The following is an 18,573-nucleotide window of genomic DNA, read 5'->3' as shown; positions in this document are numbered from 1 at the left end:
CCTTCCGCCTCTTCATCCAGGTCATTTATAAAAATCACAAAGAGCAGGGGTCCCAGGACAGATCTTTGCGGCACTCCACTAGTCACCGACCTCCAGGCAGAATACTTTCTTTCCACTACTACCCTCTGCTTTCTTCCTGTAAGCCAATTTTTTAATCCAAACAGCCAAGGTTCCACTGATCCCATGCTTCATAACTTTCTGGATGAGTCTCTCGTGGGGGACCTTGTCAAATGCCTTGCTAAAATCCTTGTAGACCACATCTACCACCCTACCCTCATCAATTTCTTTTGTTACCTCTTCAAAAAACTCAATTAGGCTCGTGAGGCACAACTTTCCCTTCGCAAAGCCATGTTGACTATCCTTGAGTAGACTGTACTTCTCCAAATGCTCGTAGACTGAAATGTAAAAGTTTCAAATTATTTCACTCCTTGTCATTGCCTGTTAGCATGTCCAAATGTATTTGACCCACAAACTGGAGTCATCCTCCACTTTCCACATAACAGACTATATAGTGAGACACATGCAAAGGCAATCAGAAACTTAGCAGAAGAGAAACTGTGGCAAGATCCAAAATAAGAACAAAAACAGAACTGAGACAAGTAGCTATTCAAATATAAAGCATATTAACTAACATACTGATAAACCCCAATAATGGCGTATTATGTAATTCACCTAATTCTTTTTCATCAATAGCACGGGCAAGGAATTAAGTTATACTGTTGATTAATTATTATTATAAGACACAGGAGCTGAACTAGGCCATTCAGCCCATCAGGTCTGCACTGCCATTCCATCATGGCTGATTTATTATCCCTATCAACCCCATTCTCCTGCCTTCTCCCCAGAACCTTTGATCTTTGCTAATCAACAACCTATCAATCTCCGCCTTCAATATACCCAATAACTTAGCCTCCACAACTGTCTGCGGCAAAGAATTCCACAGATTCACCACCTCTGGCTAAAGAAATTACTCTCATCACTGTGACACTGTACTCATAATTCCTGTTGTCCTATACACATCATTAACCCTTTAACATTCCTTTATAACGTATTTACTAATTTCAAGATGATATTACCCCAGGATACAGTACTGGTCTTCCCGACGTATTTTTCCACTAAATGCACATCCACCGTAACTCAGCAACAAGCATGTAGCACCTTAATGCTGTTACAATTCTAGAGAGGTTCTGGAAAATTAAACAATTATAGAGAGCATAAAATGAATAAGCTATCATCAATCAACCTTTCTTATACGCCAGTACAAAAGTTAAACACTTTTGCAGGTCTGACCAAGAATGGTGGAATGCGGCTCCTCCAGACAGTTTTCTTGTGTCAGCTGCACATAGGAGGAGACACTGACCATGAAGGACACCACGCGTTTATTCTGAGCAAAGGGGAATCTGCAAGTAGGTGAATTGCTGGAGAATTGAAGGGCCTGTTCTAGCAGTAAACTCATAAATCTCATTTGTAAGAGGAATCACCACGAAAACTTTATCAAACTGCCTGAAGAACAGTTCAGGATCAGCCTGGTACTTTTAAAATTCCGATGCAGTAGAGCAAAGGAAATAAAAACAAACTGTTAATTTGTTACCGGTAGCTCATAAGCAAGTTGTCTAATGAAATCTTATATGCCCAACCTTGTTAAGGAGCAAGGAAAAAGGATTTTAAAAAAAATGAGGAAATCAAGCTTTTACAGGGCATTTTTAAAGTAAATGCAAACCACAATGTTATTTTTGAAAAATTCTACCAGTGTTCCTTAAAGGGTTAACGTAAGTTGTGCCGTCTTGCAAATGCAGCTTATTAAACAAAAAGATGCAGTGCTTTAGAACATAAAAGTAAGAACAGCTGCTCTTCCCCATGGTGTTGTTTCTAGAGAGGAAAAAAAAACTTTTTTTTGAAAAAAGCAAGATGAAAGAATTAGGAGAGGTATCAGACTCTTCTTTATTCTTTTTCCAACTGCTGTGGAAATCTTGTGTGCAAACAGGTGGGTAAACTTTAATGGCATTCAGGTTTCGTAAGAGAGGTTCCCTTTATTGTTGAATGGAGTCCAGGAACAGTCTAGGACCACACACACACACACATACACACACACATACATAACTCCATGCTGGGTCAATAGCTCAAAATGGCGTAAATTTCACACACTACATCTGCTCCCGGGAGCAAGACTGCAGAAACTTTTCGGGGGAATGGTGGGGAGTCAAGAGCAGGTTTATAAAGGTTTGGAGTGTGAAAACTAAATTGAACACATGGCCCTGAACTGCCTGAATTAGAGGGAGACGGGAGAGTCGTAGGAAGCACGGCACACAGGAGAAGGAAGAAAGTCATGGAGAGAGACAAAAAAAACCTCAAAGGTAGCAATTACCATACAACTGTTAAAATAAAAACAGCAATGTGGGGGAGACTGGAAAAATAAGAAAGGAGGAGCTCAGTTAAGAGGCAGAAGAAGGACAGATAAGTGCGTTCACAGTTAAAGTAGACAAATTGGTTGTGTAATAAATAGCAGCTTGAAACGGCTGAAATTGAAGTCTGCGATAAACCACTCACTACTACACTCTGAAGCTATGCTACATTTCTACCAGTAGATGACTATGTTATTGTAAATTGCATTTGGAAACATAAGCTGCTGAACATGGCTGCTTCAAGGCTGACTTAACCCTTTAGAGTCAACAACGGAATGTCTGTATCCAAATGCAATTTTCTTCTAACATTGAAAATTGTGTTTTCTTTTTTTATTTTAGGAATTTAATTTATTAACAAATATTTGATAATTTCAGAAACATGAGCTGTCTTATAGGTTACACTAGAGGAATTTACTTATTACAAGGCAGGAGGAGGCCAATCAGCTAATTGAGTTCATTCTGGCTCTCAGCTAAAGACACGATGAGTCCCATTTCCCCTCTTATTTCCTCATAGAGCTGCAGTTTACCATTACATATCCTTCAATTCCGTTTTGATTTCTTAGCAACCTTTTCCCCCACTAATCTTTCTGCAACTATACTCTCTCAAATGCCCCTCAATTCCCTGACCACCAACAGCAGGGGTAATTTACATTAACCAATTAACCTACCAGTAAGCATGTCTTTGGGAGGTGGGAAGAAACTGGAGCACCTGCAGTCACAGGGAGAACGTGGAAACTCCACGCAGGCAGCACCCAGAGTCAGGATCCAACTTGGAGCAGCTCTAATAACAATTGCACCAGCATGCCATAAAAATTTCATTAACTCTTTAATTATTTCATCCATGCTAAAAGCCAAGCATCTGGAGAATTGAGATAAAATAGTTTCAAAATTAAAAAGAGCTATCAACTTCTTTCAAAATAAAATTCCTTATGCTAAATTGATATCACAATGCATTATCAATGGGATTGTGCATGGTTATTGGGCCACCTTATCAATAACCAGGCCATACAATGTATGAGATAAGAGATAAAATATTAATTAAAAGCTTAACACCAATAATAACATTGATATTTGTAATTATTATTGGAGGGTGGCCAAGTGATTAAGGTGTTCGTCTAGTGATTCGAAGGTCACTAGTTCAAGCCTTGGCTGAGGCAGCATGTTGTGTCCTTGAGCAAAACACTTAACCACACATTGCTCTGCGACGACACCAGTGCCAAGCTGTATGGGTCCTAATGCCCTTCTCTTGGACAACATTGGTGGCGTGGAGAGGGGAGACTTGCAGCATGGGCAACTGCTGGTCTTCCATACAACCTTGCCCAGGCCTGTGCCCTGGAAACCTTCCAAGGTGCAAATCCATGGTCTCATGAGACTAACGGATGCCTATTATTGTAATTATTTATCTATTGATTCAGGCTGGTGCTTAAATTAGAATTAGAAAATTGAAAATAGAGGGATAACGCTCAGAAACAGGCCCTTTGACCCACTGAGTAAATTGAACATTTTTGGAATTCATAAAGAAACTGGAACACACAGGGAAACCCCACATAGTCACAGAGAAATTGCACAGACTCTACACAGATAGCAATGGAGATCAGGATTAAACCTGGATCTCTAGAACTGTGAGGGGGCAAGGAAAAACCCAGTTTCTGCAGACCATTGGGTTTAACATCACTGGTGGAGATTGCCTAGAAATGACAATCAGGAACAGAATTAGCAGTCACTTAGACAAGTGTACATTGACTATCAAAAGTCAGTATACATTTGTTAAAGGCAAATCATGACTAACTAAAGAGTTTTTAAATTGAGTAACAGAGAGGATCAATGAAGGAAATGTAGTTGATGTGGTATACATAGACTTTCAAAAGACAACTGGTAGTGTGATACATAAAAAGTTTATCTAAATTAGCCATGGAATGTGTTGACTACTGCAGTATGGGTATAAAACTGGCCAAATTACAGGAAAGAGCAATTGTGAAGTTTTTTTTTGGACTGGATAGAAGTGTACAGAGGAGTTCATCTGCTTTTCTTCATATACATTAATCATTTAGACTTGAGTATACAGGGTATAATTTCCAAGTTTACCAATGATGCAAAATTTGGAAGCATAGTGAACTTTGCGTGGCCAATTGGTTAAGGCATTCGTCTGGTGATTTGAAGGTCGCTGGTTCGAGCCTCGGCTGAGGCAGCGTGTGTGTCCTTGAGCAAGGCACTTAACTACACATTGCTCTGCGATGACACTGGTGCCAAGCTGTATGGGTCCTAATGCCCTTCCATTGGACAACATTGGTGGTGTGGAGAGGGGAGACTTGCAGCATGGGCAACTGCTGGTCTTGTGGGATCTGAGAGATCTGGAAATATATGTGTACATTTCATTAAAAGTTGTAGGACAGATTGAGAGAGTAGTAAAAAATAGGATCTGGGGTTTTAAATCCAGTCGGGGTACAGGAATTAGGTAAAAAGTCATGATATTTATTAAAGATTAATTAAGCACCCCAAAATGGAGTAAAGTGGCACATTTTAGAAAAGATATGATGGCTTGGGAGAGAGTCCAAAAGTGATTTACTCAAGTAAAGTAACTCCAGGAAGTAAGAAAGGCCCTAGCAGTATGAATAAAACATTTGCTGATTGGAGGAGATAGGACTTCCCAAATCCACAACTCTACCAACAAGAAGGATAAGGGTAACAGGCAGATGAGAACCCCACCAAATGCAGATTCCCCTCCAAGTCACATGCCATCCTGACCTGGAAATACACTGGTATCCTGTCACAGTTCTAAATGCTGGAAGAGCCAATCCAACAGTATTGTGGAAGTACCATCTCCAGAAGGGCGGCATTGGTTCAAGAAGTCTGTTCACTAACACTTCTCAACAGCAATTAGAGCTGCACGATAAATGCTGACCGTGCCAGCAGTGCCCAGATCCCCAAAAGTAAAGGACGTCATTACGTGTATAGAGGACAGAAGCTGGGATTTTTCTCCCTGTAACACAGAAGTTGTGAGAAGATCTCATGGAGATATTTAAAATCATTAAGGGGTCAGACAGTATTAACAGGAAGAAGCTACTCCTATTATTGCACCAGTCAAGGACCAAGGGATGTAGAAATTATCTGACTTTCTTTATACTCAATGGGCAGGATCGATGGTATATTGCCAGGGGTGTTGACTGAGAAAGTTTCAACTGTGCTACCCAAATGGGAGCTGGATATGTATCTAAAAAAATGCTACAGGCAGAAGATGAATGAGGGGAATAACTAGATGCCTCTCATATAGAGCTAGTATGTTCTTGAGGGACTGAAAGGCCTCCTCTGTGCTCTAAGTATTCTGTGACTTTTCTCATTGTACTCTGCTGTTCTAATACCCCTTGCTGCTCCCTGCATTGGCAGTTGCAGTGCGGGCACCATCTGGAGTACACCCACAACCTGGAATAACGACGGGAATTACAACATAGGCCAGTTAAAGGGCTTTAATGGGGCTTGAACACTTACATCTTCAGATTTTTGGATAACCTATAATTTCCTCTCTCTCTCCTTCAAGTACATGGAGTCAGGGAACTACTCTTGGACAACTGTTCAACTCATAAAGTTTAAACAATGCCGTGCAAATACAAGGAGTAAACAGAACCAGTAGAGTGACAATTCACCACAGAGCACATTTATTTCACAATGATTTTCTGTTCCCATTTCTGAAGTAGTATAATCAGTTGACTCACAAATATAAATTTGAGGAAATATTACTCCATAACTCATATCTACTTCAAACCAAAATAATGTACACAAGGCCTTGTATTAATTCAACTAGCGTAATGCAAAAACCTTAACATGTTCTGTTTTCAGATAAACAACCAGGAAAATATATCTGTATATAAAAAAATTTGCTGACTTCCAAGGTAATATTGGCAATGCAATGGAAAAGCAATCAGAATGAGTACCGCTGCTGAGTTCCTCCAGTAGTTCGTGTGTGTGTGAAGCTGAGAATGAGACTGGAATAAATGAGGTTATGGAGAGTGGAAAAAAAACATTTCCAGGAAGTTTGAACTTGTTGCATAATTAGGTCTGTCTAAAATGTTTTACAACCAATGTGGTCTCTAACTTCATAGAGAGAACATGACCAAAAATTTGTGCATGACAAGGTCCCAAAAAAACAAACAATGTGTTGTTCTGCAAACAGACACAAAATGCTGGAGGAACTCAGCAGGCCAGGCAGCATCTATGGAAAAAAGTACAGTCGACGTTTCAGGACAAAGGGTTTTGACCCGAAACATCGACTGTACTTTTTTCCCTAGATGCTGCCTGCCCTGCTGAGTTCTTCCAGCATTTTGTATGTGTTGTTCAGATTTCCAGCATCTGCAGATTTTCTCGTTTGTAATCTGTTGTTCTGGTGGTATTTGTTGGCTATATGTAGACCTGGACAAAAAGAGCAACTTCCCTGCATGTTCTTGGGATAATGCTGAAGGACCTTTCATAAACACCTGAGAGGGTGGAAGGAACCTTGGTTCAGTATTGCTAATGAAGGATTGATATGCTTTGGAATAAACTATCAATGTATTTTTTGACGAGTAAACAGAGGATGCACATTGCAAATAGTTTTTTAGCACCTGCAATAAAAAGATTCATCATTAGGGGAATTTGTCCTTAAGCACACACTACACACTACACACTTCAAAGAATTGCAGCAAAGAGTTTGGATCTAAAATAGAAGTGGCACTCGATGATAAAATTAGACAACAAAGGTCACCTTAAAAACAAGGTTTGAGTAGAGTCAAGGGTTTCATTACCAATAGCTGGATTGTAGTAAACCCAACTCTATGAACCTTTATGTGTTTTTCCTTTGTGTGTTCTCATTTGTTCTTACCTTCCACCCAAAGCTGCTCGATGTCAGTCTCAATGCTTGCAACTCTGAGGCCAACAGCAAAAGCTCCAAAGACCAATAGACCAATGAAGAGGATCTTGCCACAATGCCGTTGGATTCTGCAGCCCAGCCTGAAGAGCAGGGCCTGGAAATGGGCTCGCAGCCACAGTGGAGCCCAGCGCCCCTCTGCCCTACCCTAAGGTGAAAAGACAAGAGCATTAGACCCGGCAGCAACTGGAAGAGAAAAGCTGAACAAGGATGGAGTGAGAGGATGGCAATGGACAGGAAACAGTAGGCGATGAGATGAAAGGAATGATAGAAGCAAGGGAAGGATGACAAGAGGGAAATCATGAGAACAGGGTAAGGCAGAGAGGGAACTTATATCAAGGTGGGAGAGAGAATGTGATGGCAAATTTTGCATATGCAGAAATGGAAGAGAAGGAAGCAAGTGGAGGAGAGACAATGGGAAAATGGCAAAATAGATAAGAGAGCAAAGCTACCAAGAGAATGGATACAAAAACAAAAAAGGATGTGAGCACAACTTTATGGATAAAATACAAAAAGCATAGAAAGCAAAAATAGTGGAGGACTGGAGCTAAAGGCAGTGAATGGATAAAGGGGAGAACATGTTATACCAGAACTGGCAAACAGCAAGGAAAGTTAACCTCAGAGATGATAATTGATTTGGTGCAGCAACAAGAGAAAAGCAAATGCAGAATGAAATAGTTACTATTAATGAAGAGATGTAGTTTAGGAAAAGCTAAAAAAAAATACTGCTGGTACTTTAAAATAGATTCTTAGAGAATCTAACAAAGTTCAATTTCTCTTGGTGTTATCTGCATCATTTCTCTTTTTAGTTCCTCTCATCACAATCTCATTCTGCTTTTCTTTCACTTGATTCATTTTCAGATTTCGTCCTTCAGCATTTTCCACCACACCACGAATCTTCCTGTATCCTTTCCAATCTACTATTTCTTCTCGATCTATCATTTCGTTTCACTCCCGTTTTGCCCCTCCCTTGCCTTATTTTGTTAATGTCACACTCAGCAGTTTTAGTCAGGTGCTCATTGTTCAGTGTAGATTCTTTCTTGCATCCTTTACCATCGCCTTCTGCTCGCCCCCTTCATCACCCTCTTCTCTCCATCAGCCCTGCCATTCTCACTGCGTATTCTGTCCATTTGCTTTTGAGCATTTTTATCACTCTTCATCTTTTTTTTGGTCATCTTTGCTTCCCGTCAACTCTGGACATACGTAGATTGGCGGCACACTAAAATTGTCAAGCTCCGCTTTACATCTGCTCCGTCTCTGCAAACTTCTCTCTCATTCGCCTCTCCCACCTTCCCCGACACACACTCCGTCACATATTCTGCGACGAGTTATCTCCATGTAGTTCAGTTAAAGAAAACCTGACACCCTTCCCTGGTTTCGACTTCAGCGATCACGGTGCCAAATTTCTAGTTAAAAAGCTCCCTGGACCCGCAACATCCCAACATCCCGGGTCAGTGGCACACTCAGGGATAACGGCGTGCTGAGGGCGCAGAAGAACACACCTGTGTACACCTTCTCACTCGTATATCGTGTCCACACATACCACAGAGGTAGGCACAAACACATTGCGCGCACTAAACGTACCACCATCTCGTAAACCCCAGGCGGGGTATTCACCAACATCTGTATGGACTGTTATACCGGAGACATGCTTTATCAATGTTCTATGAAGAGAGTTTTTGAAAATATTGACAACTACTGTTATTTTTAAAGCATCGCACCACAATCCTTTCGGCTGGGAAACGTGCAGTTTCTAAATTAAAGACAACAATCTAGCATTAAACAAACGTCCGACTCAGAAACACCCCCAGCTCTTATTAATACAGCAATTTCAAAAACAACTTCCAGAAGTCCTGCCGACTTCCTGGTGTTATCACGGGAGGAGAGAGTTAACAAGCACAATATTCTTTTTTTTCTCTTTTTGCACCTTAGAGATCTGTTTCAATGCGAAAGCAGCGTGGCAGTAACTGGGTCTCCGCAGCAGATCCGAGCAAGCGGCCGGGGCTCGATGACTGTACCTCGGGGGCAGTGCTCCACCGTCCCGGGCAAGGTTAGAAACCGAAGCCATGTCGCTGGAAACCAGTCGCGGATCGTTTGGTTCAACAACAACAACAGTAATAATTCCCCAAAAGTGACAAGAATAACAGCTGGAGAGTCCCTAGTCTCTTCCTGAGCGAAAGCCTGATATTTCCATCCCAACATTTCGCGCAGAAATCCTCAAGGATCTTGACTCTACATCCACGTGTAGTTTTCTCCCTCTCGCTCGCTCGCTCGCTCCTTTTACTCGTCCCTCTAACACCATGGAATAAAAAAAAACTCTTTCAGCTCAATCTTTACTTCTGTCCCCGATCTCAGGCATCCAACATTTGGAGAGAAAAACCCGCCTCCAGCCCATCAAAAAGAGTTGATGGAAAGTCCTCTCGACCGGATTCCCATTGGCTAAGGAAGAAGCAAATTACTTAGCAAACATCTACTATTATTAGCTGCTAAGCAACAGCTCACCAAAGTGGACGGACCACCCAGACTGCTGAAGCATCAATGGGAGGTAGCAAAAACTGCATACAAGATCTCTGCGGATCTTTCCAAACCCTGGAATATTTTTTGTAAAAAAAACAAGTTTCCCAACTGATACACGAAGTTGACAGCTAAATAGGACCATATATAGTTTAGATATATGTACACATAATGGTTTTTGTCCTGGCAAATACTGTTTGTTAAATAGTTTTTTTCAAACTTTAAAATGAAAGTAGTGGGAACGGCAGTTCTCGCTCTCTCTCACACGCACACGCACACACAGAGCCACACATAGGTCTGTGTATGTGTATTTATATTAGGTATGTATGCATGTATATAAAACGTCGTGAATTGCCTCGTGAGGTACCCGGGCCCCTTTAGCCCAACAAACGCAGGGGAGGTCCCAGATGAATTCTGGAGACTGCATAAATAAACCAAGGGCAACTAGATCTGAATAAATGTTCTGCAGAAATCTGGCATTGCTAATGCTGGTAATAAAGTGGAGTGAAATCAATGAGGTAAACGTGTAGTGAAACTGCATCCAAACATTAACAAGGCTGGGGAGCTAAATATTTTATAACCTGGAGAATAAGAAGATGATAATGTGGAGGGGAAAGAACAAGTGATATTAATCATTTGCAGTAATGCAATTAAAACAAGTAAACAACATATGCAAATATAGGTCGCTTTCTTTTGAGACTCTATTATAATTCACAAATATCAGTCCCCCATAGCATTATCCAACCCGGCTATCAGATTGCGTAAATAAAGCTCGCATAGGGAGTGCAAATTAAAAAGGCGTTAAAGATTCCCAAATCAGTTGGCATTTTTGACTTGCGGCTTTATAATTAGGCTTACACGAGTGTGTGCGCTTATATAGTTTTACATAAATGTGTGCGTTATGACTTCAGAAAATGTTGTTTTCGTTGCAGCCAGCAGCTGCAGCATGTTTTTCCTTCCCTGAAGATTGTTTACCAAGCAGCTAAAATCCTGTGGAAACCCTGACTGCCTCCTTCGACAAAAGCATGTGTATATGTTAACATTACTAGTGTCCTACATTACCTTAAAGGACACGCAGCGTGCCACCCACCAGCACTGATAGGATTAATTATGATAATTTATTTCTTTTCCCCTTTGTCGATCTAATGAATAGTCTTCTTTAAGATTTTTAACGTCTTTTGTTTGTCTTTTAAGGATGCATTGTAGGATTGCAGATAGCAGGTGGTTATTCCAATCCCGCCTTTGTCTCTATTGGAGGCTTGACGGAGCTTCGGCCGGACGTGGGTTTACTCCTAACTTGCTCCAGCACAATCCACAGCCGTGTTAAAATGTAGCTGCAGAAGGAGCAGTATTGTAAAATCTTGTCCTCCGTGGGTCGGTTTCGCACACCCTGTTAAATGGTGTCCATTTCTTACCCCCAACCTGTGTAACCAGTCAGCAAAATGTTTTACAATGCGAGATATGTGTAACAATCTTTTCAATATTCCTAGATATTTCACGACTCTTCACCCCTATGTTTGCAGCCTTCTTGAAAAGCGCCGCTTTAAACAGCGTATAATCCTGAGCTGCTTCTATGATTACAATAAAACCTAAAATACAGCAACCCGTTTCCTTTTTTTACCATATTTTTCTTTTAGATCACAAGCTACATTATGTTAAAGAAAGCTGTAGGCAGCTACAGGTTTAACAGAGACATATAAACTACACGCGTTGCCCTGCTCCGAATGGTGTCCAATTAACCTTTATAATAAATGTGAGACCCAGACTGAGTTCAACCGCACAGTCGCCCGTTTGTGTGGCTGAGGGGCCCTGTATCGGCTATACGGCGCCCTCTGCGGGGCATTGCCTGAGACGAGCGAGACAAGGTATCCACGGCCCAGGGATGGTCCCAGCGGATCAGGGGCAGCTAGGAATTCCCGAAACTCCAGATGTTACATGGTAATTTGCAGACTTTAAATTGCTGGTGGAATATCAGATTGAATTGGCGTGGAGTGAAATTAGGTTATGAGGTTACTTGGCGGAATCCTTGCAAGAGGAGATCAAGGCTGGTGCGAAGTGGCGTTTGGTACGAACGCTGGAATTGACTGGGGCAAATATTGTTAGCCAAGTACATAAGGGAAGTAGAATATAAGTCACAGAGTAATAAAGGCCTGATAAAGGGTTTCGGTCTGAAACGTTGACTGCTTATTCCTCTCCATAGGTGCTGCCTGACTTGCTAAGATCCTCCAGCCTTTTGTGTACACTGTACAGTATATTGCAATGGAAACAGGCTTTTTGGCCCAACTTGTCTATGCTGACTACGAAGCCTACTTAGCTAATTCAGTTTGCCCTCATTTGGCCCATATCCCAGTCTAAACCTCTCCTATCCATGTAGTGCTGTTATTGTACCTGCCTCAACCACTTTCTCTGGCAGCTTGTTTCAAACACACACTACACTCTACATTAAAAATGTGTCCCTCAGGGTCTAAATCTCACCTTAAATATACAGTTTTTAGTTCCCCTTCCATGGGAACAAAGACCATGCATGTTTACTTGACCTATGACTCACATGTTTTTGTTCACCATGATAACGTCACCCATCAATCTCTTACATTCTGCAGAATAAAGTCATAGTTTGTCCGAGCTATCCCTATAACTCAGGCGTTCAAGTCCTGGCAGGATCCTTGTGAAACTTCTCTGGACTCTTTCCAGTTTAAGATTGTCTTTTCCTATAACAGGGTGACCAAAACTGTACACAGTACACCAAGCGCAGCACACCTATGTCTGTACAACTTCAATGTAATGTCACATCACAGTGCTCGGATTAACAAAGGGCAATTTGCCCAAAGCCTCCGTCACCTCTCTGCCCATTTGGGATGCTGCTTCAGGTGAACTATGTGCCTGCTCTTCAAGGTTTCTGTGTTCCAAGACATTCCAAGGGATCGGCCGTTCACTGTATTAATGGGAGATTTTAATTTCCTTGGTATTGACTGGACCATCCAGAGTGTTAAGGGCTTGAATGGGGTGGAATTTGTGAAATGTTTCCTGGGTCAATATATAGAGGGCCATGCTGAGGAAGATTCAGTACTAGACCTCTTTTTGGAAAACCAGGCAGGGAAATTTACAGAAGATGCAGTCAGGGAGCATTCTGGCCTTAGAAACCATAACCCTATTAGTTTTAAAATAGTGAAAGAAGAGGATAGGACAGGTCCACTGGTTAGGGTCCTAAACAGAAGCAGGGCTAATTTTGGTGAAATTAGACAGGATCTAGCAGAGGTCTATTGGGTGACCCTGTTTAAAAAGAAAGCAAGTGGGAAACTTTTAGGAGTGTGATATCAAGTGTTCAGGGGCAGCCTGTTCCTGTTATGGTGAAGGGTAAACCTGGCAAGTTTAGTGAACCTTGGAAGTATCAAGGCTCTAGTCAAGAAAAAGGAAGAAGCACACATTGCGTTTAGGAGATAGGATCAAGTGAATCCCTTGATGGGCAAAGAGAGGGTATGAGATGGATATGGCAGGTGAGGTTAAGGAAAATCCCACTATGTTCTGGAGCCATATTAGGAGTAAAAGGGCAGCTAGGAAGAGAATAAGTTCCTTAGAGAGCAGCAGGGCTGCCTGTGTCTTGAACCACAGGAGATGGCTAGGATTTTTGATGAAATTTCTCTTTGGTATTTATTGAGTAGAACATCATGATTGCTGAAGACATGTTTGCACCGTTGTTAGCCACTGGAGGAATTCCTGAAGACTGGGAGGTGGCTAATGCTATTTTGTTTAAGAAGGGTAGCAAGACAAACCAGGGAACTACAACCTGGTCGGCCTGTATTAGTGGTGGGGAAGTTACTGGAGAGAGTTTGGATAGACAGTCTAATTAGAAGGAGTCACCATGGCTTTGTGCATGGAAAGTTGTGCTTGACAAATCTCCTAGAGGTTTTGGAAGTAATCAAAAATATAGATGGAGGGAGGACAGTGGATATTGTCTATTTGGACCTGAACAAAGCCTTTAACAAGGTCTTGCATGGCAGGCCAGCTTGCAAGTTACATCCCATGGACTCCATAGGGAGATAGTTTGGTGGATTCAAAATTGGCTCGGAGGACGGAAGCAGAGAATGGTTGTGGAAGCTTGTTTCTTGGAATGGAGACCAGTGATGAGTGGTGTGCTGCAGGGGTCAATGTTGGAACTCCTGTTATTCGCTATTTATAGAAATAAGGTGGACCCAAATGCACAAAGCTTGATCAGTAAGTTTGTCGATGACATAAAATTAGTGATAGTGAAGAAGATTATTGTAGATTACAATGGGATCTTGAATAGTTAGGGAAGTGGGATGAGGATTAGCAAATGGATTTCAATATAGATAAGTGTGAGGTGATGCATATTGGAAAGGCAAAGGAGCATAGTACTAGATAGAGTACTAGAGAGTTTAAAGAAACAGAGGAACTCACCAATACAAATGCACAATTTGTTGAAAGTGGCATCACAGGTAGACAGAGAGGTGAAAATGGTGTGTAGTATGCTGGCCTTTATCAGTCAGAGCAATGAGTATCAGTGATGGGACATTAGGTTGCAGTTGTATAAGTTGTTTCTGAGGCTGTTTCAGGATGTGGTACAGTTCCGGTCACCCTATTATAGGAAAGATGTGATTAAACTGGAAAAAAGTGCCAAAAAGCTTTATGAGGATGTGTGCCAGGACCAGAGAGCCTGATGTGAAGAGTTTGGCCGGGCTAGGTCTTTATTCCTTGGGGAATGAGCAGTGACTTTACAGAAATGTTTTAAGATTACGAGAGGCATAGGTAAGGTAGATGGTAACAGTCTTCTCTGCAGGATGGCAGTCCAAAACTAGGGGACAAAGGATTAAGGTGAGAGGGGAAATATTTAAAGTGGACCTGAATGGCAACTTCTGCATGCAGAGTGTGGTGAGACTATGGAATGAGCTGCTAGAGGAACTCGCTGAGTGAAGTGCAATGGTATAATTTTAGAAGCACTTGGCGAGGTACATGGAGAGGTGGAGCTTCGGAGATATGGGCTAAATGCCGAAAGTCGATTCTAGCTGGAATGGCATCATGTTCAGTATGGACTCACTGGACCGAAAGGCCTGTATCCATGCTATATTGCTCTTTGACCTCACGACTCTAAATCCTACATCAGCAGGATTATTATAGAGTATTATTATGATAGCGAGGTTCAATTAGTGTATTCAGTGAGGTTTTATTTTTCCTTTTCTTGATTTAGAGTTTCAGCATGGTCATTGGCACTTCCAGCTCAAGGAGTGTGCGCCACCCATCTACACCCATGTGACTAACTAACCTAGTAACCCCTACTTCTTTGGAATGTGGGAGGAAACAGAAGTGCCCAGGGGAAACCCATGAGGTCATGGGGAGAACGTACAAACTCCTTACAGACAGTGGCGGAATTGTGTTATACTAACCACTATGCTGTCATGTTGCCCCCAAGTAACCCATTTACATTTTAACAGAGACATACACCCTAAATACATTGCCAAGATAAGGCTGGCAGAGTTAATGGAAGACTTACCAGGGTAGAGTATATGAATCCTTGGAAATGCATGGAGCTTCCCATGCAAAAACAATGTGGGAGCTCCTTCACCGAAAGGAATAAGGCTGTACAAGGAGGTAGCTCATCACCAATGTTCCCTCTAATTTGTAATGACCGGTGTTCACAAAAATCTTGTGCTGTGCCATTTTTTGCCCAGTGACAACAACATGTGTGCACTGAATTTTATACATGGAGGTATTCATTTTAACAGCTCCAAAACACTGTCGACAAGAACTTTGATCTCCTCTGGGTTTGATTGTTTTTTGCTCTCGTTCATCTGCACTCTCATAAAACATACGTAGCAAGCCTGTAGTGGGTAAGGATTTTCTCACCGGAGCTGTTGCACACTGTCCGTATGTGATTGGTTTGCTTAATGATACTTTAAAAAATCAAGTTTCAAAATATCACTCCACTTCTTCCCACTGGCAAATTCTCCAGCAACTTTGCTATCGCGACAATACACGTAGGTAACTCTGGTTTCTGTATTGTACACACATATATTTCGTAGCTGCATGCTCCTGACCTCATGAGCTTTCAGTGCAGCAGTTTCTACTGTTTCATTTGGCCATTCCAATTTAAATGAACTCGCTGTTCTTTTGCACTTCATGCCTTTTGCTTCTTTGGAATTTGACATAGTGAATCAATAACTTCTTCAATAAAAACAGTATTAATAAGGCAGTTCTAAAATCTGCAGACAAATCATTGCAAGTTCCACGGTGTCAACACTGTCCACATCAGAAACTGGAAACCGAAATGTAATTGTGTACGATTGTGAAATGTACTTAACATGCCAATGAGGTAGAGGGTGACAACCTTTTGTACACAGAAGCAAAAGATTTGCGTGAATGCACATGTGCACATCTTCGAGGGAACATTGCTCGTCACCATCTTCGTAAAGGCAATTAAGAATAGACTGTAAATTAAAGAATATAAGAAATGGTTGTTTGGGCACAGATGGTGAGGTTTGTCAGTCAAGGCAGGACTGTGCACTGTTTGAAAGGTTTAGGAGAGCACTAATCTGCAAATGTCAAGGCAGAATGGTTGACTGGATCTTTAGTGGAATGGTACCCTACATTCTTCAGAAGAGATCTAGATATTGCAAGCTCCTGCTTCACGAGAAGTTTTGGAGACTTGTCAAGCCTCATTTATTACAATTAACAATGACTTAAATTGTTTAAAAATCTAATCTATTTCGAATTATGCCTTTCTAACAAATAAGCAGTTCCATATGTTTTAATATGTTTGCAATCTGCTCGTTCTTACTAATCAAACTCTGTTCCTTCCTGACACTGAAAGTTAAAGCCCGAACAAATGGATGAAATAGAAACCCAGATCAAGGTAATAAGTGATGACATTCAAAAAGCAATCTACAAGTAGCATAAAACTAGGTTTTTAAAAATAATTTACATAACATAATTAAGTATTTTTAAAACTGCAGGGATTTTTGATTAAACAGACTGTGTTACCTCACAAAAATACCAAATGGTATGATACGGTGCATTGCAATAATGTGTAAACTTTATTGAATTTACTCTACTAGTTTAAAATGGAAAGAGTCATTGCTAACAGATCTATCCCTGAACTATGTTCTCAATGACCAACCCGCAGGACTTTATCTGGCCTTGATCTCTCATGACATGGATGGATGGTCCTAAACCACTTCTGGACAGGCATCGGCCAGGATGGGGATATTGCAACAATGTGCAAATATGGGATGATTCAGACTTTGTTCCTTAACATAGTATTGCCCTTCCATTTGCTCACACAACTATGCTCCACTGCCACTTCTCCACACACCCTGCAAATGTGAAAAATAGTAACTGTGTAGTTTGGATTGTTCATTGCTGGAGAATAATTCCAGAATACAAAATTGTTTTCATTGAAGACTTGATTGAATTTGTCCTTCTCCTTTAAGTACACTTAGCTGCACAATTATTAGTATTCCTTTATTTCCTCAAAAGTCTTTGTATCGTCTTCAGAATTGTAACCACAGTGGCATTTGTAGTTCACTGTTTCTGTAGGTTCAGTAGCATTATGGTTCTCTTCCAGCAGATAAATCATCTCTTGTAGGTTCTGAGGTGACTGATGGGGTCCATGTGGTACCAGCAGCCTCTGCCACAGGTGAGCAGGTGCTCGGCAGGGTGGATGGATGGAGGTAGCGCATTCCTTTCCATTTTTGCAAGGCTTCCTTTTGCTCCAAAAGGGACTCAAGGTCCTCAGAGGTATCCAACACACTCCTTCTCCAGTTGGATTGATGATGGATGCAGGGATTTCTACAAGTGCTACATTTTCAGGCTGATATCATCCCTGAATTGTTTCCTCTGTCCTCCTCTTGTTATGATCTCTTCAGTCCTCACCTCTGTGGTGTTTTTTTATAGGTGATTGCAAATGCCAATTTGTACCTCTTTATTTTTCAAGTATTTTGCTCTGTGGTTGTACCGTATGCTTTAGCTATGATCCTATTAGGTGAAACTTAAACATTCCAAGTCGAAGGCAACCAGCCTTAAGGTAAATGCAACATTAAGCAAATACTTTTAATCCATCACTGAGAAGGCCAACTTTCATTAATTACACAATGTAGTGTTCTTGTGCCTCTGATTAGAATCAAAAGTCTCATCAGAAAGTTTAATAGCTCTTAAATTTGTATGAAGGAGTTTCACCATTGACTAAAATGTGCTTTAGTCCCAACTAAACAAATATTAAAGATGATGGTATCACCTGTCAGGTATATGGGCATAGCTATTTTTTAAATATACCTCATAAAATCACAGACTTGTACAGTGCAGAAATAGGCTCTTTCAGTCCTATTCGTCCATGCTGAGCATGATGTCTGTCATGGCTGCATTAGGCCTGCGTTTATCTGCTCCTATCCTATCTGGCCAAACATTTGGAAAGCATACTAATAGTGTTGCCTCATCACCTCTGGCAGCTAATTCCAGATATTCACCACCCCCCAAAAACTCACTCTAAAGGTCTCTTCTAAATTTCTCCCCTCGTACTTTAAAGGTGCCCTCTAGTTCTAGATTCCCCTGCCCTGGGAAAAAGATTCTTAACATATACTTGATCTACCCATTTCATAAACTTCCATAAGGTCACCCATAAGCCTCCAGTAAGAAAAAAACCAGCCTTGCAAAATATGCAATATTATTTCATAACTACAGCCCTCCATTCCAGGCAACATACTGGTGAATTTTCTGGACTCTGTGTGGCTACCACATTCTTCCTGTAGTATG

The 18,573-nt window shown here is 41.3% G+C and overlaps 1 protein-coding gene across 1 annotated transcript in view; it reads right to left on the bottom strand.

Annotated features, from left to right (window-relative positions):
- Positions 1–9,737, bottom strand: part of ptch2 (patched 2) — a 111,629-nt gene extending 101,892 nt beyond the window's left edge. The window contains exons 1-2 of the mRNA XM_072273632.1: positions 9,227–9,737; positions 7,255–7,447 (exon numbers count right to left, since the gene is read on the bottom strand). Of these exons, the coding sequence (XP_072129733.1) occupies positions 7,255–7,447; positions 9,227–9,367 (334 nt within the window). The 5' untranslated portion in view covers positions 9,368–9,737. The remainder of the gene's footprint in view (positions 1–7,254; positions 7,448–9,226) is intronic.
- Between the last annotated feature and the right edge of the window lie 8,836 nt (positions 9,738–18,573).

Source organism: Mobula birostris, chromosome 12 (genome assembly GCF_030028105.1).
Source record: "Mobula birostris isolate sMobBir1 chromosome 12, sMobBir1.hap1, whole genome shotgun sequence".
Lineage (NCBI taxonomy): Eukaryota > Metazoa > Chordata > Chondrichthyes > Myliobatiformes > Myliobatidae > Mobula > Mobula birostris.
This window is presented reverse-complemented; position numbering and strand designations above follow the sequence as displayed.